This window comes from Oppia nitens, unplaced genomic scaffold (assembly GCF_028296485.1).
Source record: "Oppia nitens isolate AA-2021 unplaced genomic scaffold, nextdenovo-longstitch-racon4-pilon3 scaffold18_pilon_pilon_pilon, whole genome shotgun sequence".
In the NCBI taxonomy this organism is placed as follows: domain Eukaryota; kingdom Metazoa; phylum Arthropoda; class Arachnida; order Sarcoptiformes; family Oppiidae; genus Oppia; species Oppia nitens.
This window is the reverse complement of record NW_026533197.1, coordinates 1,709,257-1,734,408: the sequence shown is the minus strand read 5'-3', so window position 1 is coordinate 1,734,408 and position 25,152 is coordinate 1,709,257. Positions and strand designations below refer to the sequence as shown.

The following is a 25,152-nucleotide window of genomic DNA, read 5'->3' as shown; positions in this document are numbered from 1 at the left end:
GCCACGTGTACAGTCGTCACAGCCATTAGCAATGCGTTCATCGCGTAGTCAAAGGGCGGATCGTGTGTACCAAATAGCAAATCAGGACATACGGGAGATAGCCGAGTCTACTAAGATTGAGCAATACAGTGCTACAAATCACAACCACTACTACTACGACAGCAACGACAATGTCTACATCGGCGGCGACACAACAGTTGCCTGTAATGAACTTACCGGTGATGCAACCGATACCTGTTCAGCAGCAAATGTCTACACAACGGTATGTCTATACTCAAGACTTTCAGATGCCCGCATACGCTCTGTCGGCGCATACTGAAGTCCGTCGAGCAAATCCATTGCAGCAATTTAAGATATTCGACTTTAAAGTTCAAGTCGAAATTTTTTAATTGACGTTATTTATGCATATATATGATTTATATAAGTAGACATTTAACTATAAATTGTAGTAATAAAAATTTACGATATGTGTAACGTTTTGAATGTTGGATAATGAGATTCAGTTCGGTATTAACTATAAAATCAACGTTTATTTAGTGATCATTGAGTGTAGAGAAAATGGTATGCATTATGTATTCATATGGACTACTAGTGGGCGGAAAGGGATATCAATTGTGTCAGTGCCGGTGCTGTATGTCATGTGACAAGAGGTGTGTGTATAACAGATCAGTAAATGATAGGTAAACCCCATATATGTATTTAAATCCTTTATTATAATTAATGTTTATTATCTTTATAGCAATTATTGTATAAATTTTTATTGAATTTATTATTTAATCTACTTATTAATTAATTAATTAAATTACTTTTTTTATTGAAATTAACATTGTATTATTTTAATATTTTAGATTTTTTTTATTATAATTAATTATTGTATTATTTTCATTATAATTAAAATTTTTAAATATAAGATATAAGGTTATCAAAAAAATATAAAAAAATAAAGTTTTCATTCGAGTATAAAAATCATCTTTAAAAATATTGTGAAATCATGTATCATATGCATAAATAACGTCAATTAAAAAATTTAATTTTAAACTTTATTCGAATATCTCGAATTCTAAATGACTTATATGTATTTTGTTTTCACTTATGTTATTAATATTAAAAAATACATTGAAATTATATATCATATGCATATTAAAAAATTTCGACTTTCGAACTTTAAAGTCGAATATCTTAAATTGCAGTAGAGTTATGAATGTAAGTGTTATGGCATTACTCAGGGAGGTCTGGGCTATCATCACTACGCTTTTTTCATTACCGGATTCCCCTCTTCAACCCCCGGTAATCAACATTCATAGTATGAATTTCATACTATACTCGACTTTTTTTTAATTATTATTATTTTTTGAAACAATTTTACTATATTTTGATAATAATATAGAAATGAAATAAATTATTTGTTGATAGTTTCAATTAAATTGTTGAAAATAATATTGAAAGTATTAAATTTAACATTAATTATTATTTTATTTAATTGATTGCTATTTGTTTATAAATCTATGCTCTATTTGCTTGAGACTATAATATACAGTATTTTAAATTTATTATTTCTATAATCTCTATTTGATTTGATGTGTAAATTTGAACTATATTTCAGTATATAAAAAACATATGTACTGTAATATTGCAATTAATAAACATTAGTGCTTATAAATAATATATATATATATATTAATATCTATTAATACAATGCAGGTATAAATATAATTTGTAAATATTATATGTTTAAGTTTATTGTATATTTTACATAAATTTATACTGCATTTATAACTGGGTTATATATAAAAGTATTTGAAAGATATATATGAATATTTGATTTTATTTTACAAGTAATGCTATAAAAATAATACAGTATTTATCATTATTATTGGTTTATCGATACAATTATAATATGTATATAAAATTTAAAGTAAATTGCAATTCAAGTGATTGTTGAATGCATAGGACTATTGATAAGACACGCGCTTTGAGTCTACCATTAAAGAGAACACACCTGAAGATAATCGATATAATGATTGCTTTATATATACAGTATATATATATAAGTATTTCTATGTTGAGACAGTCATTGGCAACACTGAGCAACTATGATGAAGGCTCACAACAAAAATCGCAAACACCCGACCTGTTCCCGGTGCAGGTTTCACGGTAGGACATACCTATGTTTTATATTTATTTTAATAATAATTAATTATAATATCATTATTAATAATTGTCAAAATTAAAGGCAAAAAAGATATACGAGTGTTGCAACATCAATGTCCATTTAGAAATTGTACATGTTCAAGTTGCTTCCTTATCAAGTAAGTATTAATTATTTAAATATAAAATATTATAATTAATTATTTATTATAAACACAAAGATATGTTTCTTTTATCAACGTTTAATATGATAATCGATGTTTTATGCATTACAAGCATTACAAATATTATAAAAATATACACAAAAATTATTATATTATTATTGTAAATGTTGACTCATCTATTAACAAATTTATTTTATGATAATATTTAATATTTTATATACTTTATGATGGTATTTATAAACTAATATAAATTATATACAATATTCATCGATTATGCAAACTTTTAAAATTGTGTTAATTGAAAATTATTATTTTTATAAATGTAAGAGAATTGGATTCTTATATTATTCAAAATTATTAAAATACATATCTCTAGCCTAGAGTTGAATTATAATGAATGATTAATTTAAATAATCTTTTAAGTGATAATTAGATATATATATAATTATATAGAATTTGATTGTTGTTTCATATACAGTATTATACTTTACTTTACTATTTTTATATTTATTTTTTATAATTACTGATTTATGACAAATATTATAATTATTATCATATGTTTGTTTATTAAAGGAGACGTTCAATCATATATAGGACACAAAAGAATTTGGATAAAAGTGAAGACAACTCTAATGGTACGGAATCTCCCGGCGGTAAGAGTATGAGCACATGTATGTCATGTAATATTTCGTGATATAAATTATATTTTATATCAATAGCTGCTTCTGCAGATGGTTTAATCACTTCAAATAATTTGAATGATACTAATGGTAAAAATGATGCCAATTGTTTAATGAATAAAACATCAGATAGTTCTTATGATACTATCAATTATGGGATGTCTTGTGTTTCATCAGATGGTTGTTCTATTGGTTCTCTTGATTCAAAAGCTGATATATGGAATACTATGGATCAGATGACACAACATTGTGGTACAATGGGTCACCAAAACAATGGATTGGTGTCTATGAAAAGCTCAGATCATTACAAGATTAGCGATTTTCAAAGTCTTTCTCAAACATTTCCAGAACTTTCATCATTACAATTACAGTCTATTTTCGAACAGTGCGGTAATGACTTCCAGAAGACTATCGATAGGATTCTTATGTTTAAGTGGTTTAATGATATCGATTCCAAACCTAACCATCCAATGCATAATAACAATGACTGGTCTAATAGCACATCCAGTTCAAGTAGTGCATCGGTAGACTATGCATCAAATATGACATCTTATTGTAGACCAAATCACACCAATGATGACACCATAACCACTGATTATTATAATTCAACAAATGGTCAGCACTGTTATGAATGGCATTCAAATTGTAACAATGGTGTCATCAACGATCACTTCTCTAATAGTGATTATGGCAATGATTATTGTGACGATAAGGTCTGTCTACTCTATGTTTCAAACAAATATTTTCTATAATTTTATATATAATTTTTGTTTAATTGTTGATTACAGTCATATGTGTCTTGTGCTGTGATGTCAACACAGGGTAATAACCAGTCACTCAACGCCAGTGCCAGTGCCAGTGCCAGTGCCAGTGCCAGTGCCAGTGCCAGTGCCAGTGCCAGTGCCAGTGCCAGTGCCAGTGCCAGTGCCAGTGCCAGTGCCAGTGCCAGTGCCAACTGTGCCAATTGGAATAATTATGATTATACCGGTTATGGGTATAACAATACACAACAGGGTACTAATTGTAATAGTCATTCATATGAAATAAATACAAGTTGTCATACATTAGAGAATACGGGTTGGACTAATGGACAGTCGGGTCCACTGGCCTTAGGACAAGCAGTGCATGAATTTAATATTTGAGTAAAATATACGGTATATAACTTATAATTTTATTCACCATATATTGTGATCATTTAACTTAATGTATTTCACTAAACATTTGTCTAATTTTTTAATTATAATTTATAGTACATTAATTGTTTCATATCTATAAATATATCACAATTTAATGACACTCAATGACAATATGTCCTGTTGACAAATTTATAATAATTGATAAACAATTTAATTTTTAATACAGATTATATTTAGCTCAATATAATCTTATGTGTTTAAACAAAAGTATATAATATAATATATATTTTAATTAAAAGCTCAAAAAATTAAATCCATTATCATTAGAATGGATGTGAAAATCCAGACATGGATTTAATAATAAGAAATGAGTACAAAAATAATTATATAAATCAAAACATTTACTGAGCAAACAAATCATTATTTAATTGTTTGTGTATTTATTGAAACTAAATTGAAAATAATTCATTAAATTTGATATTCTCTTATTATTATATTGTATAATACAAATAAATTTTGATTTAAATATATTGAATTTAATCAAAATAAGATATTATTTGTTAAATTAAAATTACCGGTACTGTAATTATTGTTTTAACGTTTTATTGCAAAATTGTAACAATTGATAGCATTTGTAACAATGTATTTATTAATGTTATAAATACAAATCAATAAAGTTTTCAATTTATTCAATGTTTTAAAAAAATAATTAAAAAATTGTTTACTGATTGATATCATTATTAGTTGAAGTACTGACCAGTTGTGCCACTTTTCGTCTTTCCTTAACATAAGTAGTCGGACATAACATTTGAGTCCAACTAATCGGTTTCATTGGGAGTCCTATTAAATGTGTAAAATATAAATCAATATAATATTAAATTTGTGTTAAATGTTAGACAACCTGAATGGTTAAGAGAGACAACAACACCCAACTCTTTATGAGCTGTGGTAACCAAAAAATTATTGTTTTCTCCAAAACCAACAACTTTGGCCACAATTATATCCGACGGACCAAATGAATCACTTATCGACACCTTTTGCTTCTCGTCTTCACAAATCTCTTCTCTTCTAAGAATCGCACGAAACGGTTGTTTAAGGACTTGACCATCAATACAGTGGATATTAAGACGGACCACATTATGGGTTATTGCTATCACACGACAGGTCACTATTGAACCCATTTGTGGTAACAAATGTCTCTTATCTTCAGTGGTCAACACTTCAATTGTTTTCTGCAAACTTATAATCATTAATCAAATTAAATTACTTTAAGTCAAACAACTACCGTATTATCACTATTATGAACCAATTCAACAGTTCCTGCCATCGATGCATAGATATACCCATTAATAGCATACGTGCCGTTCAGACCAGTTGTCTGATCATCACATTTAACCAAACAATCACCTAATCATTCATTAAATTACATTAAATTCACTAATTAGTCAAATAATAGTCAAATAAGTATATCATATATGATATTAATATTCAATACCCGGTAAACAATACAATGTGTTTGTGTTAGACATTACTTGTGTATACAATATATAGATTATGTATGAAATATGTATAGAAAATGTTATTTGATTTGCAATTATTAATACAATTAATATATTATTCAAATTAATAAATACTTTAATCATTTATTATTAATACATTACATATAAATTTAAACAGTATTTCAATAATACTGTAAACAAATTTGATATTTATTTGACCAAAAATTACGTAAAAGTATTGTTTGAATGAAATTGTGGTGAAAAGCAAACAAAAACTTAATGAAGATATGAATCAATGATATTATGATTAGTCAAGTGATAAATGTGTTAATATTAACTACTTTTAGGTGATGTTGTGCTTTGATTTAGTTAATGACCACAATTGGTCTTATATTGTATGGACAGTAGTATTGATAAGTGGTTTAACAGATGTGGTCAATACAATCAATGAGTTGTCAATCAACTCCAAGAGTGAGTCTGATATATGCCTTTGGATCGATGAAAAACAAGTCAAACAATTCTTCAGCGGTTTGTTGATATACTTCACCATTTGATTGAATGATTAATTGATATAATTTATAGGTTTTCCACTGAAGATTTATGCCATTCTTGATGGTAATGTATTGCCGTATGTGTTAGACCCGAACCTATCTCGCTATTTACCGGTCATACCATATGAAGTTAGTTCGGTAAATCTGACCTGGAAATCGGGAGATAATAAAATGTATTCATATGATTTCGATCAATTGGTCTCATATAATGAAGAAATACTGAGTAAACCAATCATTTCAATTGAACCCAAAGGAAAAGTACCGAAAAAGGCCAAAGTCTTCCAAGTTTTGATACCATGTGTTGGAAATATCACTGGAATCGCAACCTTTAGTATTGGCTTAAGAATTATAAATACAGTTAACAATGAAAATCTTTTGGGAACTCCTCTCAGACTAAAACTACAAAAACAATGTGCAGACAGAACACCTGATCCTGAATGTGATAAGAAGTGTGGAAATGGCAAATGCAATGCAAACAAGATCTGCGAGTGTCCTACAGGTGACCACATATTTACTATTATTTGACATTATTTATAATATTTATTTATATATTATAAACATATCAAATGTACTTTATATGAATATTAGGATTTTTGGGCAAATTTTGTGAATCTGGTATTTATTTTTATGATTTAATTGTTATTTTACTGTAATATGAAAATAATTTTTGTTATTAATTAAGCGCTTTGTTATCCTCAATGTATGAATGGTGGCACTTGTGTTGCACCGGGAATGTGCTCTTGTGCTCAGGGATTTCAAGGCTTCTATTGTGAAGTTAGTAACTATTTAACTATTATTTAGTATACTATGTCTATGAGTTTTTATTGATTACAGGGAGGTATATGTCATGAGAAGTGCTTGAATGGCGGCAAATGTATTCAGAAAGACATGTGTTGGTGTAGGAGAGGTTACTACGGGCCCCGGTATGTACTCAATGAATGACTATTTACTAATAATTTAATATTACCTAATATTAATCTTTAATAGATGTGAATACTCGAAATGTGTTATCCCCTGTCTTAATGGTGGTCGATGTGTTGGAGTCAACCGTTGTCGTTGTAGGAAAGGATTCATTGGTTCTCAATGCGAATCACTCATTGATGACAATACAGAAGAGACTTCCAGTGAAAAGCCAATCACAAAAAAGAAGTCACGAAAGAAATTTGTGTGAAAACAAACCATTAATTTTTTAATTTGATATTAAAGTCTGTGATTTATTGATATATTAATAACATTTAAATATAAAATACTATAAAACTACTGTATATACTCAACAAAAATAATAAATATCTCTAATGTCACTCAAAACAATCTTAATAAAAATTATTATAAAACCAATAAATCAATTTATTTTGTATTGCAATATAATTCATACTGTATGTAAATCTCTAAATTATTATTGATCACATAAATTAATGACCATGATATAATAATTTTAATTCATATTTAATATTATTTCATAAACTGTAATTAGCAAACAATTACGTAATTATAAAATTTTAAATAAATAAAATCAAGATATTTTCTATTTTATAAAGTTTAATTACTTTACTATTATTATAATTTTTATTATGTCTTATATTGTAATTATGTTTTATATTCCTAATGTTTAAAATTAATTTACTATTTACTGGTAAATACATAGCAATAACTATAGTATATTAATGGAACTAAAAATGTTTTCATTTCTGGAAATTATTAGCATTTTTATAAATTTCATGAATCATATCTAATATTCAAATGATAACCCTATTGAACAAAGTTATCAATTTATATAAACAAAAACTTTATTACTTTATGTGAGGGTTAGACAAATGTGGCAAACATTAGCAGAGATGCAATTCCTACTGAACTTCATTTAATACCATTCTTTTGGTTATTAGTTATTAGTAATTGTTGTTTAATTTAAACATCAGAAAAATCAAAATTTAGAAAATTAAGTAATAATATTTCATAATGATATTTAACCCATTAATACCTATTACACATGTAAAATATACAGTAGTAAAATAGAAATAAATAAAATACTAGATAAACTTTGATTAACAGTAGTATACGATTAGGTAAACCAAATTTAAACAATTTAATATCTTTATTATATAACTATTAATATATATATATAAGTTAGTATAATTATTGAATAATATTATAAATAAAATAATAAATAAAAATATTTATGTATAGAGAATTCAGCAATTATTTGGTAATTATAACATTTTTATACAACACTAATATAAAATGGTTACTCTATATAAAATAATTATACATTCATACAATATAAGTCATAGTGATTATACATATAAATATATGAACAAAAATTCTGTATATGTGAACAATTAAATGACATTATTATACTAATTTGATTAGACAAGTATTAAAGATTAAGATTAAAACGTTCATAAATAATCAAAATAATATACTGTATATCAAAATTATATATTATATATACAGCATTTAATATATACTGTAGTATAATTAATATTAAACAGAAATGTTTATTTTATCATTTTAGCAAATAGTAATGTAATATATTTTTTGTAAATTAAAACAAGAATTATGAATATACTATTACTATCTTATTGTAAGAGATAATAATAATATAATTTTAGAATTTTGTTTACTAACAACATATGTAACAAATCTGTATTATAGAGACATTTTATAATATATTAATTTATATCATATAAATTTGTTTTTCATATAAATATTATATTAAATATTAGTTTAATAATTATATATTCTTATGAATTAATGTCATACTTAACAAATAAGATTGATTTGTATTTGCTTCGATGTATAATAAAAAAGTATGTAACAAATTTAAGATATTTTTACTAATATTATAGTAAACATTTTATAAATTTATATAATGACAAACAATTAAAAACAGTTAATAAAAATTATAAAATATTCAACATTTAGTAATCATTTCTTGTAAATATATTTAAATGTAGTCAACAATATTTAATATTAATTAATATTTTCTTTATATTAATATAAATTATAATATATATATAAAATTTTAATAAATAGCTTTCTTATATTATTGAAATATATAAATTATATATATATATATATATTGTTAAATTAAATGACTTAATGATATAATATCTAAAATAATATAAATTTAGTAAAATCTTTAATAATAAAGTGGTCGGTGCTATATATGTTTAAATCAATGAAAAATGGCATCAAATTGTTTACATAAGAATAGGACTGTCCAGTACTTGACTAGACTTAAGTGATGTATTGGAGTGACTAATAGACTGATTAATGTCATTGAATGGCACTTTCGTGAAGTCAAACACAAGTCTTTCGCAGTCACTTCTTATTCTTGATGGTGAAGAAGGCGCTGAACTGCCTCTACAAGTCTTAGCTAAAGGAGTTGTCTGTTTGCTGGAAATAAATGTCGATGAAGAGGCTATTTTTGATAATAATGGAGACAATGGTTCCATTAAAACTTGTTTTTGGTCTCTTAAAGGATTGTTTGGTGAAAAAACTTGAGTTTCAAATCCAAGCAGTTGTCCCATAAAATTAAAGTTTGGAGATATTATTTTACGACGAGATTTCACATATTCATAAGCCTCTTCCATACGTAGCCTTTTGGTTGCCATCAGGTATGCCATACATATTGTGGCTGATCTACTGATACCCGCGTGACAATGGATCAACACTTTGCCATTTGAATTACGAACACAATCTATTAATTAAAAAATACATTAATTTAAAACAACATCATTTAGAAAATCAATAAAAATTCAAATTAATATATTACTGATGCTGTTATGTCTCTAATAATTAAAAAAAATAATTAAAAAACATAAAATAGTCACTAAAGTTGAAATTTTGTTAAAATCATACAATTAGAGCAATTGTAATAAATTGACACAAAAATGTATTACAAAATTGCTTTAGCTGTGGGGTTACAATACATAACAATATAATTTATCAACTTTTCAACATTCAATCAATATTTTTAACTTTTGTTATTAAGAAATTAGTTATAATTAAGTTTATAATAGTAGTACAGTAGTGTGTATTTTATACCCCGGAAGAAATAGATGTCTAATAACTTAAAAACTATTATTGATATTTAAACCAAATAAAGTTTAAAATAACAAGGTATAACTGCGGTTTATTATTGTAATTTTTAATAATTTTTTACCCCCTCAACATTAAGGAGGCGGAGACTTTTTCAAAAATATAGTGAAAAAACATAAAAAATATCTCATTTTACTAATTATTATTTTTTCATTTATGCTTTGAGAGATAAATTTCTAGATTATTTCATTACAATTTAGACACTAAAATAGAGAAAATATATTTTTATTTTTTATTTATTTTAATTGGTTTTCTTTAAAAAAGGTATTTATCGAAATTTTTAATTAAATTAAATGTGAACAAAATTCCCCGCCTCCTTAATGTTGGGGGTAAAAAATTATTAAAAATTACAATAATAAACTGCAGTTATACCTTGTTATTTTAAACTTTATTTGGTTTAAATATCTATAATAGTTTTTAAGTTATTACACATTTATTTCTTCCGGGGTATAAAATACTAAAATTAACTATTATTTTTGTACATTAATATATCAATTATTAAATAACTAAAGTTTAATATAATGTAATTTGTAATTTTAGTTTTTTAAATTTAATTTTTATGTTAAATTATAGAAAAACAATAATCAAATAAAAATTTTACAAAATTTATTAGAGTATTGTTGGACGTGTGCTGAGTTAACACATTTTATTACCTGGAGATCTACCTGAGTTGTTAAACAATGTTAATATCAATTATTATTATTACGTCAACAATAAAGAAAAAGTTATGCTTCAAATAAAAAATTGATGTATAGATAATGTATATGAAATTAAATAAATGGCAAATTAAGACTAAAATATTATAAGCAAGTAATGTATTGACTATTAGAGATATAATTATAAATGTATTAAATAATGATATTAAATTGTTATAATTACAAATAAATGCAAAATAGTTAATTATAATTATAAAATTTCGGAAATAGTGTCCGTAAATCAAGTTCGGTGGACATAAAAAATCTTAAATAAAAAATAATTGTTTTTTGGTGTAAATAAGAAACATTAGAAATAAGAATTTGAATGATTTATTTAATAATATTGGTTTACAATCAATAAAATATTATTTTGATGTCAGTCATCATTTGTCGCTTATATATCGCTCCTATATATTGATACCTATAATTCATTTATGACTATAACTCATATAACGTTATTCTGGAGTTTCTTTCAAAAATATTCACAGAATTTAATCAATGAAAACATGGAGTGTAGTCATGACTACGAAACTGCAATTTAGGTCAATTCAGCGCTCAGTTAGCTTTCCTTGACCTGAGAAGCGATAGCACTCTAATATATACTCAAAATATTATTAAAGCTTAACAAAATGGCTTTAATTATATACTGTCATCTATATAGACACTATTGACTAATTGTTCATCAAAATATATATTACAATTATTTTTAGAAAACGTTAAAAAATAGTAGTTTAAAAATATTTTTAGTAAATTTATAAGAACTAATTTTTATTTATTGATGTATTAATATTTGTATATTTTATATATTAAAGTATTGTAGTTTATTTCATGTTAACAATTGTAACAGCAATTACTAAGTAAATGTAAATCAATTAATATCATATAGAATTGTAAAATCAAATTTCATAAACAATTATATATTTTTAATGTTTAATAATTTAAATAATCGATTACTCATTTAAAAAAAATTCAAATTATTAGTTAAAATATACTTCTATAAATTAATTTACATAATTATAGTAGTTTAGTAATGATATTTTTAAGAGTATATATATATAATATGTATATCATATACTGTATAACCGGTACTGTATATGAATGAGTTGAGCGATAAAATGAATGAATAAAATTTTGTGCAAACTATGCATTTTAGTGACGTTTGATATAATGGTATTAATAGTAAGTTTTAATGTATGATATGAACTGTACTATCATATGATACCACTTTGCGAACGAGGCTTTAAACACATACTGGAGGTTACTATTAGACTACTGTTTAAATCATTGATAATAACATGGAATCAATTAAATTTAGACCAATTTGATAGAAAATCCAAAATTTTATGCCTTATCTATCACTTATCTGCATATCTGTATACTAACTATAGCTCTCTCAGTGATAACTCTAATTCAATTTTTTACCGTTAATGTATTAATACAAGTTTACCCTGTACAAAATTTACCATGGACTTTTTAATTCAATTTTTAAAATATTAATTTTTATACTTTATTAGTCCAGTTATAGAGTTTAATGTGTCAAACATATGCAATTGTCACTACAGTAAATTATGTGCAATGCATTACATGTACATTGTTTGTATACCGTGTGTGTGTGTGTGTGTGTGTGTGTGTGTGTGTGTGTGTGTGTACAATGTATAGTACAGTACATTATTAATTATATTTTCTTAAAAATTTTATAGTAATTTTTTGGAAGTCTTCTTATATTTTAGTGAAATTTGATTTAATTTTATGGTATATTTTTTGATATTAACAATATTAACCTTCAAAAACCAATAGTTGGAATTGTAAAATACTGTATATAAAATCGGCCACAAAATAGGTGGAAATAATTCTATGGGAATAACTTATCTCTGGACAAGAATTTAATATTTTATTTGCAACTATGGTTTTTTGATAAAACTAACGTTTACAATGATATTACTATTTATAATTTACATAAGCAGTGGTAGTCTAACTAAGGTTATGTTCAATATCTCAAAAACTATGAGATATTTGAATTTTGTAAAAACAATATTAAATTTATTTTAAAATAATTGGACACGTCTTTTGGCATTTTAAGAAATATTTATTAGTTTTTGAATAGTAATATTGATCAACAAAAAAAATGAAATTTTCAATCTGTCATAAAAGTGTCATGGTATTTTGTGTTGCTGTTAATTTAAATAAATACTATATTTAAAATAAAAGAAATCTTCTATACAAAGTAATTTACTAAATTGTTTAAAATTAGAAATATTTTCAAATTAAAATTTCCCAATTATAATTTTTATCAATAATTGTTGTTCAATTTATTAAATATTTATTATAATTTATTTTGTAAATTTCAAATTTTAATTTAGCTAATAAATTACTTTGTATAGATGATTTGTTCTATTTTAAATATAGTATTTATTAAAATTAACAGCAACACAAAATACCATGACACTTTTTATGACAATTGAAATTTTCACTTTATATATATATATATATCATTTTAATAAAAATATCCATTTTAATTATAACAAATCGATATATTATAAATATTATTTTTATATTCCTCTGAAAAACATTTTAATATGTTTAAAGTACCCAGATCATATTTGTGAGTCACAAAATAAATCTTTCACACTATCCGTCACAGAATTAATGAGTTTTATATTACTAATAAGTTATTGTGTTTAATATAACTATAGGTTTGGTCACAATCGGCAATAATATTTTTAATTAATGCTGATTTTTAGTCAGAAAGATAAAAAATAATAAATTCAATTCAATAAAAAGTATATATTATGAATACTATCTATAAATCAATTGTTAATTTATCGTATGTTGCCTTTTAAATTATATTTATGTTTTCATTAAAAATTTAATGTCGAACATAAATATATATATCATCAATACTATAATTAATTTGATATTACATAGTAGTAGAAGTAATACAGTAGTACAATAAAATGCATTTTTTAATAATAAATAATATCAAATATCAATTTTATTATTTTTAAAAAATATATAATCAAAGTAAGATATTCTAAGTATTAAAAATAATATTAAATTTATTTTGTATTAACAATTTGTTAAATTTAATTGAGTTATGGATTTTAATCGATAGTTCAATTTACAATTAAATGAAATAAATGTTAGTACAAAATATGCTGATAAATAGTCAATGTATTATATTTTAAATTTATTTATGTAAATTAAAATAATTGAATATAACAAGTATGTAATATTATATTTTCAATACAATAAACATTGCATAATAGTAATACTTGAGTACTGTATATCAAACGGTTAGGATGTGTGTGTGTGTGTGTGTGTCGGGGGTGTTGGTGTCGGACACGTGTCGGGAACATAATCTAATCACTTCCTCTATATATAAATAAGAGACACATCTGTCTGTAAATATGAGTGAATGTGAACTTTAAGCATTTGGATGGACAGGAAGTCCGACAACTGTTTATATGTATAATATGTGCCGGAAGTCTGTTTTGTCGTTTAATTCAATAAATATATGTATTTGCGTTAGTGTGGGAATAACACGTTGATTGTGGCATTTTTTAGATAAATTAATCATATATTTATTCAACGTATTATTTATTGTATTCATACTATTACTAATACGACAAACAACGTATAATCAAAATATTTGTCATTTATTTAAACTATATTACTGTATATTGTTTATAAATACATATTCAAAAAATGTTTTTTAATAATTGACTGGAAGTTTAATCAAAGGCTGGTAAAAATCAAATAAAGATTGAAATATTGTTACAAATATTGAAATGTTTGATATTTTTACGTTTTTGACAGGAAAATAATTGTTTAAATATGATTTAATTCATACAATGCTTTTAACGGAACTATATATATATATTGTTAGTTAATGTAATTTAAGTGAATATAACTATAATTTGATTAATAATAAGTCTATACATAGTCTTAATACTATAATAAAATACTTAATAAAAAAAACTAATTACATATAATTGACTAATTCACATTTGATGACAATTACTTTAAAACAATATTTATTGATAAAAATGTATACTGTATATTGATTGATTGAAATATTGATAACTAATATATCTTAATTTATATATTTTAAGTATTGATTATACTGTATTAATATAATTTTGAATTTGAAAATATTACTAAATAAACTGATATTGATTTTTAAACATGTCATTTATATATAATTTATATATACATTAAATTATATAATTACAGTAGATATAAACAACAATATTATAAATGACTAATATTAATTTATGCTATTTTTCATGTAAAAGATTTTCAAGTTTGAAATAAATAAAATAAATTAGACTAATATTATTTATAAATAAAATGTTTAAATGAATAAATTATAAATCAATAATAACTAAAAATATAATACCTATGAAATCGATGGCTTCACTGAACCAAATACTAATATCTTCACTCTTTGAGTCTTCAATAGGAATTGATTTATATATAAAGCAATCCTGAAAATGGTTGGGACAGGTATGCGATACATTGAGTAGAGCTGTAATTCCTATATTTTTAAGCATTGCTTTACATGAAGCGTGATATTCACTGCCGAGATATAGATATGGAAGTATCTCAACAGGTTCTGCCTGTTCGCTGCCAAAACTTAGAGGTGCCGTCACATCAACGCTAAGATTATTATTTTTAGGAGTCCGTGGAGTCAACACTCCTTTAGGTGTCGACTTCAAAGGCCAGGTATGGCTATGGGTACCAACTGGACTCCGACTAGAAATGTTAACCGAACTCAATGTGTTTAAAGGATTAGAAAATGTTGAGCCTTTTGTGCAAAAATATGGAAATAATTGTTGAAATGTGACAAAACCACCTATCAATCAAAAAATATCAATCTTTAAATAATATGTTTTAAAGTTATGGCAACTAATGTACAGTATATACAGTACAATAATTTGATCAATACATATATTAATGAAAATACGATATTAAAATCACATTTTAAATAGGTTTTATGTAATCCATTTTCATTTTAAAAAATAAGTTATTACATATTAAAATTATATTATATAATTAATTTATAATATGCTAACTAATCATATAACATAATTAATAACAATAATTAATTTATTTTATTAAAACTGAAAGTTAAAGATTGTGTAACATTAAAGACTCAATTTTATTATATATATATAATGTATAATATATTCACTATTTTTTATTTATGTTCCAAATTTTATACTTTTCTAGTCTTATACTAAATTATATCATATAAATAATTATTTAAGATATCTCTATACAGTTATCACAAACAATTTGTTTACTTTTAAATTATAATTAAATTAAACTATTTAAATGTATATAAAAATATTTAATTAATCAAATTAAGTGATATTATGTAAGATAATACAAATGCATATGTAAAGATAATAAATTATTGTTATAACAAGTATTTTAATTAATTTATTAGATAATCCATTATTAAATTATAAAATTTCAATATATAAGAAATTGATAAATTTAGTAAATAAGTTGTTTATAATTATATTGTCAAACGGATCATTGATAACATGACACATATGATAACTATAATACATTAATATAATAATAATAACAATTTATATATAAAAGTCAGTCTCTGATTTGTTAGTCCGGTATTATTGTTCTCAATATAATATATAAATATTATATATATTATATATGATTGTATATTATTTAAATATTATAAGTTAAACATGAAACTGGTTTCTTATAAAATATAAAACCTAAATATGATTAAGTAGTGATAATCAATGTCAATGAAAGGATGTGTAGGTGTGTTTGGCTATACTATATTTTTACATAACTTTTACTACAGTATTATTGCCATTCATTCACTAAAATGTATGTATTTGTTGATATTTTAAACAATAATTTGGGTTTATATTTAATTATATCACATTATATTTATATAAATTTTTTAATAAGTTATATTATTTAACTTGAAATCGTTTAATAAAATATTTATTTAATTTATCATTAAAATTTTAATTACTACTTAAAATTTTTTATATAATATATTTTATTTATTCAAAATGATAATAATTTTATAAATGAGTGCAAAGCCTGAGACAGTCAATCAATCGGAAGTAATGACTAAATCTATTAAACATTTCAGATAACAGTATGTCTTGAATTGGTTATTGATTTATATATTCATATAAATAATTTGATAAAAAACAGTTACCAGTATATCGGTATTTCTATTATTTGAGCAAATTTTATATTATTTAATCTACAGTATTATACAGTAAATTTGATATAATTACCTATATTATACAAATAATTTACTATTGCATTTTTCAAATACAGTATTTTGTATATAATTATATCAAGCTTTAAACTCATACAAAAAAACATCTTATATTATATACAAATTATATGATTTTCAGTATACATCACTTGTAAAATATATATTATTAACAAAACAAATACTGTATTAATATTAATAATAAAATCATTAGACAAACCTTGAAGAAAGTGAACATTTTTAAGTCCAACTTCATGTTGAAGACATTGAGATACATAATTGCCAATTGTATCGCAACCAATATCTGACTCTTCATATAAAACAATTGGATAATAAAAGTCAGCTAAAAGTCTGTCTCTGATTTGTTGGTCCGGTATTATTGTTCTCAATGGCAATCGATTACCAGTTCTTCGTCTGTGATAAAAACAATCACTAATTAGTATCAATCAATTTATGTATAGAAGGAGAGAAAATAGATAATATAGGACACACCTAATGATGGCCGGACAGTGAATATTAATAGATTTGGCAATATGTGAGTCATTATGAATGAGAAATGGTCTGCAGTCAAGAATAAGGACATTGGTTGGAGTGTCTTCATTGCTAAGCATTAGTTCAATAAGTTGTCTTAAGTGGTCACATGAAATCGGAATCAAAGTGGTCGACATCATTGTCGAAATAGACAATTGCCGATTCTGGCCATACAATGATTGGTGCAATTGTTTACCACTTGTCAATGCTCTACATATAGGCATAACTTATACTAACACTTGTATGTTCCGTACCAATAGTAGGCATACCCTTATTGGTCATCAAACATACATTTCATATCAATTCAATAATTGTAATACAATTCATTGATAAACACTTTTCACTACAAACACTAAATCACTAGTAAAGAGAGTCATCTTATGAATGAATCAATGAATGAATGCAACAAAGCATTCAATGAATGAAATGTTTGCTATCATTGCTATCAATGTTATGATTGCGCCTAACATTTAATACTACATCATTGCGCACAATCTATACATGCGCTACACACACACACACACACACACACACACACACACACACACACACACACACACACACACACACACACACACACACACACATACACACAAACATACACACACACACACACACACACACACACACACACACACACACACACACATACACACACATACACACACATACACACACATACACACACATACACACACATACACACACATACACACACATACACACACATACACACACATACACACACATACACACACATACACACACATACACACACATACACACACATACACACACATACACACACATACACACACACACACACACACACACACATACACACACATACACACACATACACACACATACACACACATACACACACATACACACACATACACACACATACACACACATACACACACATACACACACACACACACATACACACACATACACACACATACACACACATACACACACATACACACACATACACACACATACACACACATACACACACATACACACACATACACACACATACACACACATACACACACATACACACACATACACACACATACACACACATACACACACATACACACACATACACACACATACACAAACACAAATTTATATACACTTTTTATTTTATTTATATAAAGTACAGTAGATTTTTTGAAGCTTTAAAGGATTTATTTGAATTTAATATTAACTTACAAACTCTTTGCAAAACATAATATACAAAAAAAATTAATGAATAAAAAATCCATAATTTTCAAGTCATACATATTTTTCAATACAAACCACATATTAAGGAATATATTCTATAGTATTTATTAAGTAAATACTTGTATTTTATACATAACAATAAGTTATATTAAAAATTATAAATAATGTGTATCTATTTTAGTTAATTTAATTTATATTATTATATGATATACAGTATTAATCATTTAAAAAAGCCTTTCATTGATCTATGACTGACCATTAATTACCGGTCATTGTTTGGACTACAGTACAGTACACTACATTATAGGCTTATTGTGGGGTAATATGAGATTAGATAACATAATCTCATACACAACAAATATTTTACAATAAATTAACAATAATTTAAGTGATATGAAAATAAAATAATTATTAAATACATTAGTACAATTGTAATGTGTAAAATATAATAAAGTGTTAAAAATTATTTTATATTACAATAATATTAATATGTAATGAAACAAATATCTATGATATTATAAATTTTATTGTAAATATTTTTTCTATTTTTGCATAAAAATAATTAAAAATAAGATAATTATTATAAATTTTAATTATATGTTTAAAACTACAATTTAAATAATCTTAACTACAGTTAAAAATTAATTATTAAATCTGTTAGCATTACTATTGGCTCTCAAATATTGACTAATTAGTAATTTCTATGTAATTATTGATTAAAATTTATGGCATTTTACTGTTTGAATCTTTTTTTATAGAAAACGTCAACAAAATTATAACATATATTAATACTGTTTGTAATACTGTTTGTTATTTATTATTATTAACGCAAAATCTTGTTATGTAAATAAATGATGCAATTAATTAATAACTTTTAATAAACCATAAATTTTATTAAATTTTAAACCATTTGTTTAGAAATATAAATTTTAAAATGAAATAAAAAAAAATGTGAATTAATGTAAAACTAAAAACATGATAATTGTTTGACAATATTGTAGAGTATAGTACAGTATATAATGAATATAATGAGTAAACAATAGACTGTAAGTAAAGTTATATTAATATCATATATGACTCCACGTGTACTCAATAGCAGTGATTGTGTTATTAATTATATAAACGATGGCTTTTGATGTCCGCCGGTATAGTAATGATTGTAATGTCTGTTAATGTCTGTAATGATAATAAATGGTATAATTGTTGACAGTCTGGATGTGTATCGTAAGATTCCTCAAGACTTGACTCAACCAACAGTGACCGGCGCTTTCATATCCATCTGTTGTTTACTTATAATAAGTTATCTCTTTATCGCTGAATTGGTTGCCTTTATATCAACCGAAGTGTATGACTCATATGATATGATATGATATTTGACTTAATTATTGATATATCAATTGCAGAAGCAGTGAACTCTTTGTCGACAATATCGGTGAAAATAATAAAATATCGGTGCGTTTAAACATATCATTGCCACGACTGTCTTGTAGTGGTGAGTGATAATTACAAGACTTGTAATGTGATGTAATACCTAATGTTATATTGAATAGTGATTGGACTGGACATACAAGACGATAATGGCAGACATGAGGTCGGGTTTATTGAAAATACCGAAAAGTTTGAGATTGAAAGTGGTATTGGATGTCGGTTTGAAAGTCGGTTTCAAATCAATAGAGTTGCGGGAAATTTCCACGTTTCCACTCATTCGGCTCATAAACAACCAGAATCTATAGATATGACTCATTTGATCCATGAGATTAGTTTTGGTGATGAAATGCAATATTTCGATATTAACGCAAACTTCAATCCACTTAAATCTATGGATAAAACTAAAGCCGAAGGTATGTATTATTTAATTGATAAATATATCAATTGATATTATTTATGTATTATTAGCCATTGAATCGCATGAATACCACATAAAGATTGTGCCGACAATATATGATGACTTGAGTGGCAATTATGCTAATGGTTTTCAATACACTTATGCTTATAAAAGCCATATAGCGTTCACACATCACGGCATTGGTATGCCTGCCATTTGGTTCCGGTTAGCAAATAATTATTGTTTGAATATTTTCATTTGTATAACAATATCAATCTTACCATTTCTTAGATATGATTTGACACCAATAACAGTCAAATATACGCGAAAACGTAAACCATTGTATAGTTTTTTAACGATGATATGCGCTATAATTGGTGGTACCTTTAGTGTTGCCGGTATTATAGACTCAATCATTTTTACGGCATCTAATGTTTTCAGGAAATTTGAATTAGGAAAACTTAGCTAGTTTAGTTTAGTTTATTTATCACTTTATATTATTTATTAAATTATACTCAAAGTAATGTGTTATCAAAATATGAATAAATAAATTATTTTACACTTTCTTAATCATTGCAGGCTTTTAATTCAAAAATTCAATGATTACATTGATTTACAGTTTAATAAATTACAATAAAAGTTAAATCCAAAAAACCGTCAAATAAAAACAATTATAATAAATGGTTTTAAAAAAGTTGAGAATATTTATCAATGGATTTATATAATAACATGACTTCTATAGAAACAAATTGTTAATTTAAAAAAGCATTCAATTCTATCATCAAATTCTATATAAAACATACAAAAGCTTAAAAACAAAAATAAAAACTACAATAATATATATTTATATATAAAACATGAGATTAATTCTCAGTATTTGTTACAACAATAATAATAATGTATAAAAATTAAATGAATAAACAAAGTTTAGCTATTAATTAATATAATATACTGTATATACTATATAGGCACTCAAACAAAAATTGATTTATATAAAATTAATATTAAATAAATATTAATTAATACTGAGAACTTTCTCAAAAAAAAAATAAATCAATAAATTCTTGACTATTGACTACTGTATTAGAAATGACCCAATAATTGACTAAAAATGGGTGTATAAATAATTGATAATTAAATTTATAAACATACTCTGTTAAGTATGATTCAATTATAATATTATATTATAAGCAAATATTTAGTAGAAATATTTAAATATGTGTTTAAATAAATGTGTAGCAAAAATGACACAACTATTGCACAGTAATTGACTTACAAGTTATTAGTTTTATTTTGTGTTAATTGTATTTGTGTTTAATTTGAATCAAAGTGTTGTGTTTTGTTACAAATAACAATTTTTGTAAAATATGTTTTGTTTCAAAAAGATACTATTAATTATATTTATAATAATAATAAATTAATCATATGCATTTCATCACTCATTGAATATGAAATATACTATAAATAAATTATAAAATGTATACCGGTAATAATTTTAAGTCGATATCATATATAATAATTCAAATGTAAGTTTAACTTATGAACACTAATGTTTTGCTGACACATCAATACAATTGTATTCATAGTTAAACTAAATTAATACTTCAATTTAAAACTTTAATAAACAATTATGGTTTAGCTAATATCTAACCCTAACATCAACATCCCTTAGCACTGGTAGTTTAACTATGAGTTCAATTATTGTATTAATGAAAAAAAATTAGTGTCCTCGAGTTAACAGACAAATGTTGCCATAAGTTTGTCTAAAGTAAGTTAAATTTACAATTTTAATTAATTATATAATTATTTTAATAATATAAATCTAATTAAATGATTGCATCAAATGTGCAATCATATGAAAAACAAGTAAAAAAAAGTCAAAAAATGTTTTAAATAAAACTTAATATTAAATAAAATGAAAAATATAGTCTTTTAATTATAAGACATTGATTTGTGACTTATTATTGTTGATGTTTGTCATAATATTTGTTTATACCATGAATTAAAAAAAATTAACTTATATTACAATTGATAGCACCGTAAGAAAAAATTTAAATAACAAGTAGTGAAAAAAGATATATATATAAAACATATTTAATAAGTTAGGAAAATGCTATAAAATTAATTAACAAATATTATATATAAATAGTTTAAGGGAGTGATTAAATCGTTGGTTTTCTAATTAAGAATTATAGAAAACATTGATCTTTACTAATGATTACATAAAACCATATTTTTAAGCAACATTTGTCTAATCAATAATAATATCAATTGAATGAAATTGATTGCATTAACATTATAAATAAGTTTTTAACTTATCAATTTCATTTTAGTTTTTAACATAAATGTTAAAATTGAAATACAGCTTAAAAATGGTAAGTAATCATCACATAATAAAGTATTAAAAAAAGTTTTATTACATATTTTATAGTTAGTTCAAAAAAGATATATATTATATATATCATACGCATAAAACATTAAAAATCTGTAAATTTAACGGTAATTACAAAAATTGTTTTCTAAGATCAAATGTATTTTGTTTAAGTTTTTACAATCCAATAAAAACTAAATTTAAAAAATTTAATTCAGTATTAAAAAGTATTATTAATATCAAAAAAAGTTCTTAAATATAGATATTATAACAGATATATCAAGAAATATAATAACGACTTCAGCAAAAATAAAATGATTCCTCACTTTTATATATACTGTGTATATAATATGTTATACGTTATTGGTTTATAAGTTTAATGTCATATAATAAATATGTTTTGTTTCCTAAAAAAAGTAAAAATTTTTATGTGATTTCAAAAATCCCACACAAAATTAGTTTAAAACATTTATGCCAACACATTACAAGTTTTTAAAATTAATAAATCATATCTCTTCATACTTGAAGAGAAAAAATTGACTCAAAAATAATTAATAAAATTATCAATAAATAAATAAATATATATATATATATATATATATATATATGTAAAACTGCACCGGATTTTCTAACTTCAATTACAAAATTATTATTGGGTTAATTGGACAGATGACTATTTGCTACTTCAATAATAAGTTAATATTTTAAAAAAAATTGTTTAACAATAATTTTATTAATATTAATGTTATTAAAACCAAATTCTTGCCTATTTTTAATGCTATTAATAATTGACTCGAAATGTTTCCTAATTAAATAACTTATGAAATGGTTTTTAGTTTATATCAATCAATGTTAAATTGTATTAATAAGTTATCTAAGTGCTAACCAAATTATCTAATATTTTTATTAAATATAATAAGACATTGACTTAATTAATCGTAAGATATTCCCTTCACAACAGTTATTACAAAATATTAACAATTAATGTAAGAATTTATATAAAACAATCATTACTACCTCATAACTAACTGGTTATTATTATTATTATTTTTACCATTAAACATTTTTCAATAAATAGTAATTAAATAAAGTTTATATTTTTATATCGTCAAAATATCAATTATTAGTCACACTATTTCTCATTCATAATATGAAAATTTGAATTGAAAAATAAATTTAATATTGTTTTTGTTGTATAGTATTAGTTGTTGTTATTGTTAGAAATCAAGTGATTGTCGACTCTTTCTTTATAATTTCATTCAAATATAATCATAATTGTGACTAATTTATTATATATATTATACAGTATATATAATGTTGTTATATTATATAATTTAAAGTGTATATAATTAAGATATGAATTGATTTAATTTCAACAAAAGGATAAATTTAGAGTAACAATGCATTTGATTTGAAGTACTTATAATTACAATCACTTTCTTGTTAATTATTAATTGTTGCGATTATTCAAATCACAGTTTTTGATTACAACTTCATATGTAATTAATGTTGTCTTATAATTAACTATTTATTGATCTGTTTTGTTATATGATAGTCAAAATTTAAATATAAATAAAAATATGTGTATATAAATATATGAAAATAAATGTTAATAATGATAAAGACTAGTCTTAATTGACTCGAGTAGTGTCTAATTTAGCCAAATATCGTCTCAATTCAAACCTGTCTTATAATTAGCAAATTTGAGGGAAAGAGAAATAAAACTCATTTTAAGGCCATTCTTATTGCTAAACACAGGTCACCGCTGAAGACGAGCTTAACAACAAACTCTTGAAAAGAAATCTAAAAATATTTTTTTTCATAAATCGTATGATACGAATAAATCAATATAAAAATCTCAAAAACTAAATGTTTTGTAAATTAATAACAGAAATGAAGAGAAGACATCACAGAAAATAGTCTAAAATAAATTATTTGAAA

The 25,152-nt window shown here is 24.0% G+C and overlaps 5 protein-coding genes across 7 annotated transcripts; 3 read left to right on the top strand and 2 right to left on the bottom strand.

Annotated features, from left to right (window-relative positions):
* Window positions 1-2,076: 2,076 nt before the first annotated feature.
* On the top strand, window positions 2,077-4,134 carry LOC128965898 (GATA zinc finger domain-containing protein 14-like). Its single transcript, XM_054312675.1, has 5 exons — window positions 2,077-2,154; window positions 2,234-2,309; window positions 2,886-2,965; window positions 3,032-3,705; window positions 3,781-4,134. Exons 1-5 carry the CDS (start codon window positions 2,094-2,096, stop codon window positions 4,132-4,134), a joined length of 1,245 nt encoding a protein of 414 aa, XP_054168650.1. The 5' UTR covers window positions 2,077-2,093.
* Window positions 4,135-4,849: 715 nt separating this feature from the next.
* LOC128965897 (exosome complex component CSL4-like) lies at window positions 4,850-5,657 on the bottom strand. The gene is made up of 4 exons (XM_054312674.1): window positions 5,624-5,657; window positions 5,414-5,535; window positions 5,030-5,360; window positions 4,850-4,968 (listed from the first exon to the last, which is right to left on the bottom strand). Exons 1-4 carry the CDS (start codon window positions 5,655-5,657, stop codon window positions 4,850-4,852), a joined length of 606 nt encoding a protein of 201 aa, XP_054168649.1.
* Window positions 5,658-5,849: 192 nt separating this feature from the next.
* LOC128965682 (protein shifted-like) lies at window positions 5,850-7,447 on the top strand. Of its 2 annotated transcripts, XM_054312425.1 has the most exons (6): window positions 5,850-6,155; window positions 6,210-6,677; window positions 6,767-6,793; window positions 6,861-6,952; window positions 7,013-7,101; window positions 7,166-7,447. In XM_054312425.1, exons 1-6 carry the CDS (start codon window positions 5,978-5,980, stop codon window positions 7,347-7,349), a joined length of 1,038 nt encoding a protein of 345 aa, XP_054168400.1. In that variant the 5' UTR covers window positions 5,850-5,977; the 3' UTR covers window positions 7,350-7,447. The 2 variants fall into 2 exon arrangements, with proteins under 2 accessions (XP_054168400.1, XP_054168401.1); XM_054312426.1 differs by lacking the exon at window positions 6,767-6,793.
* Window positions 7,448-9,333: 1,886 nt separating this feature from the next.
* LOC128965691 (dual specificity protein phosphatase 1-like) lies at window positions 9,334-18,212 on the bottom strand. The gene is made up of 4 exons (XM_054312438.1): window positions 17,738-18,212; window positions 17,466-17,659; window positions 15,374-15,829; window positions 9,334-9,878 (listed from the first exon to the last, which is right to left on the bottom strand). Exons 1-4 carry the CDS (start codon window positions 17,998-18,000, stop codon window positions 9,379-9,381), a joined length of 1,413 nt encoding a protein of 470 aa, XP_054168413.1. The 5' UTR covers window positions 18,001-18,212; the 3' UTR covers window positions 9,334-9,378.
* Window positions 18,213-20,061: 1,849 nt separating this feature from the next.
* On the top strand, window positions 20,062-21,412 carry LOC128965747 (endoplasmic reticulum-Golgi intermediate compartment protein 1-like). Of its 2 annotated transcripts, XM_054312507.1 has the most exons (6): window positions 20,062-20,160; window positions 20,226-20,360; window positions 20,419-20,507; window positions 20,566-20,856; window positions 20,912-21,065; window positions 21,132-21,411. In XM_054312507.1, the coding sequence occupies exons 1-6, from the start codon at window positions 20,141-20,143 to the stop codon at window positions 21,307-21,309; spliced, it is 867 nt and encodes a 288-aa protein (XP_054168482.1). In that variant the 5' UTR covers window positions 20,062-20,140; the 3' UTR covers window positions 21,310-21,411. The 2 variants fall into 2 exon arrangements, with proteins under 2 accessions (XP_054168482.1, XP_054168481.1); XM_054312506.1 differs by having other exon boundaries at window positions 20,062-20,360; window positions 21,132-21,412.
* Window positions 21,413-25,152: the final 3,740 nt, after the last annotated feature.

Excerpts from the sequence above, each read along its gene's own strand:
- LOC128965898 (XM_054312675.1), top strand. The coding sequence starts at position 2,094 with ATGATGAAGGCTCACAACAAAAATCGCAAACACCCGACCTGTTCCCGG. Across the intron at positions 2,155-2,233 it reads TTCCCGGTGCAGGTTTCACG|GCAAAAAAGATATACGAGTG; the intron begins GTAGGACATACC and ends TCAAAATTAAAG. Across the intron at positions 2,966-3,031 it reads TGGTACGGAATCTCCCGGCG|CTGCTTCTGCAGATGGTTTA; the intron begins GTAAGAGTATGA and ends TTATATCAATAG.
- LOC128965897 (XM_054312674.1), bottom strand. The coding sequence starts at position 5,657 with ATGTCTAACACAAACACATTGTATTGTTTACCGG. Across the intron at positions 5,361-5,413 it reads TTCATAATAGTGATAATACG|AAAACAATTGAAGTGTTGAC; the intron begins GTAGTTGTTTGA and ends ATAAGTTTGCAG. Across the intron at positions 4,969-5,029 it reads TGTCTCTCTTAACCATTCAG|GACTCCCAATGAAACCGATT; the intron begins GTTGTCTAACAT and ends CACATTTAATAG.
- LOC128965682 (XM_054312425.1), top strand. The coding sequence starts at position 5,978 with ATGTTGTGCTTTGATTTAGTTAATGACCACAATTGGTCTTATATTGTA. Across the intron at positions 6,794-6,860 it reads GGGCAAATTTTGTGAATCTG|CGCTTTGTTATCCTCAATGT; the intron begins GTATTTATTTTT and ends TTATTAATTAAG. Across the intron at positions 7,102-7,165 it reads AGAGGTTACTACGGGCCCCG|ATGTGAATACTCGAAATGTG; the intron begins GTATGTACTCAA and ends AATCTTTAATAG.
- LOC128965691 (XM_054312438.1), bottom strand. The coding sequence starts at position 18,000 with ATGCCTATATGTAGAGCATTGACAAGTGGTAAACAATTGCACCAATCA. Across the intron at positions 15,830-17,465 it reads AAATGTTCACTTTCTTCAAG|GTGGTTTTGTCACATTTCAA; the intron begins GTTTGTCTAATG and ends TTTGATTGATAG. Across the intron at positions 9,879-15,373 it reads TGAAGCCATCGATTTCATAG|ATTGTGTTCGTAATTCAAAT; the intron begins GTATTATATTTT and ends TTTAATTAATAG.
- LOC128965747 (XM_054312506.1), top strand. The coding sequence starts at position 20,188 with ATGTCTGTAATGATAATAAATGGTATAATTGTTGACAGTCTGGATGTG. Across the intron at positions 20,508-20,565 it reads GCCACGACTGTCTTGTAGTG|TGATTGGACTGGACATACAA; the intron begins GTGAGTGATAAT and ends TATATTGAATAG. Across the intron at positions 20,857-20,911 it reads GGATAAAACTAAAGCCGAAG|CCATTGAATCGCATGAATAC; the intron begins GTATGTATTATT and ends ATGTATTATTAG.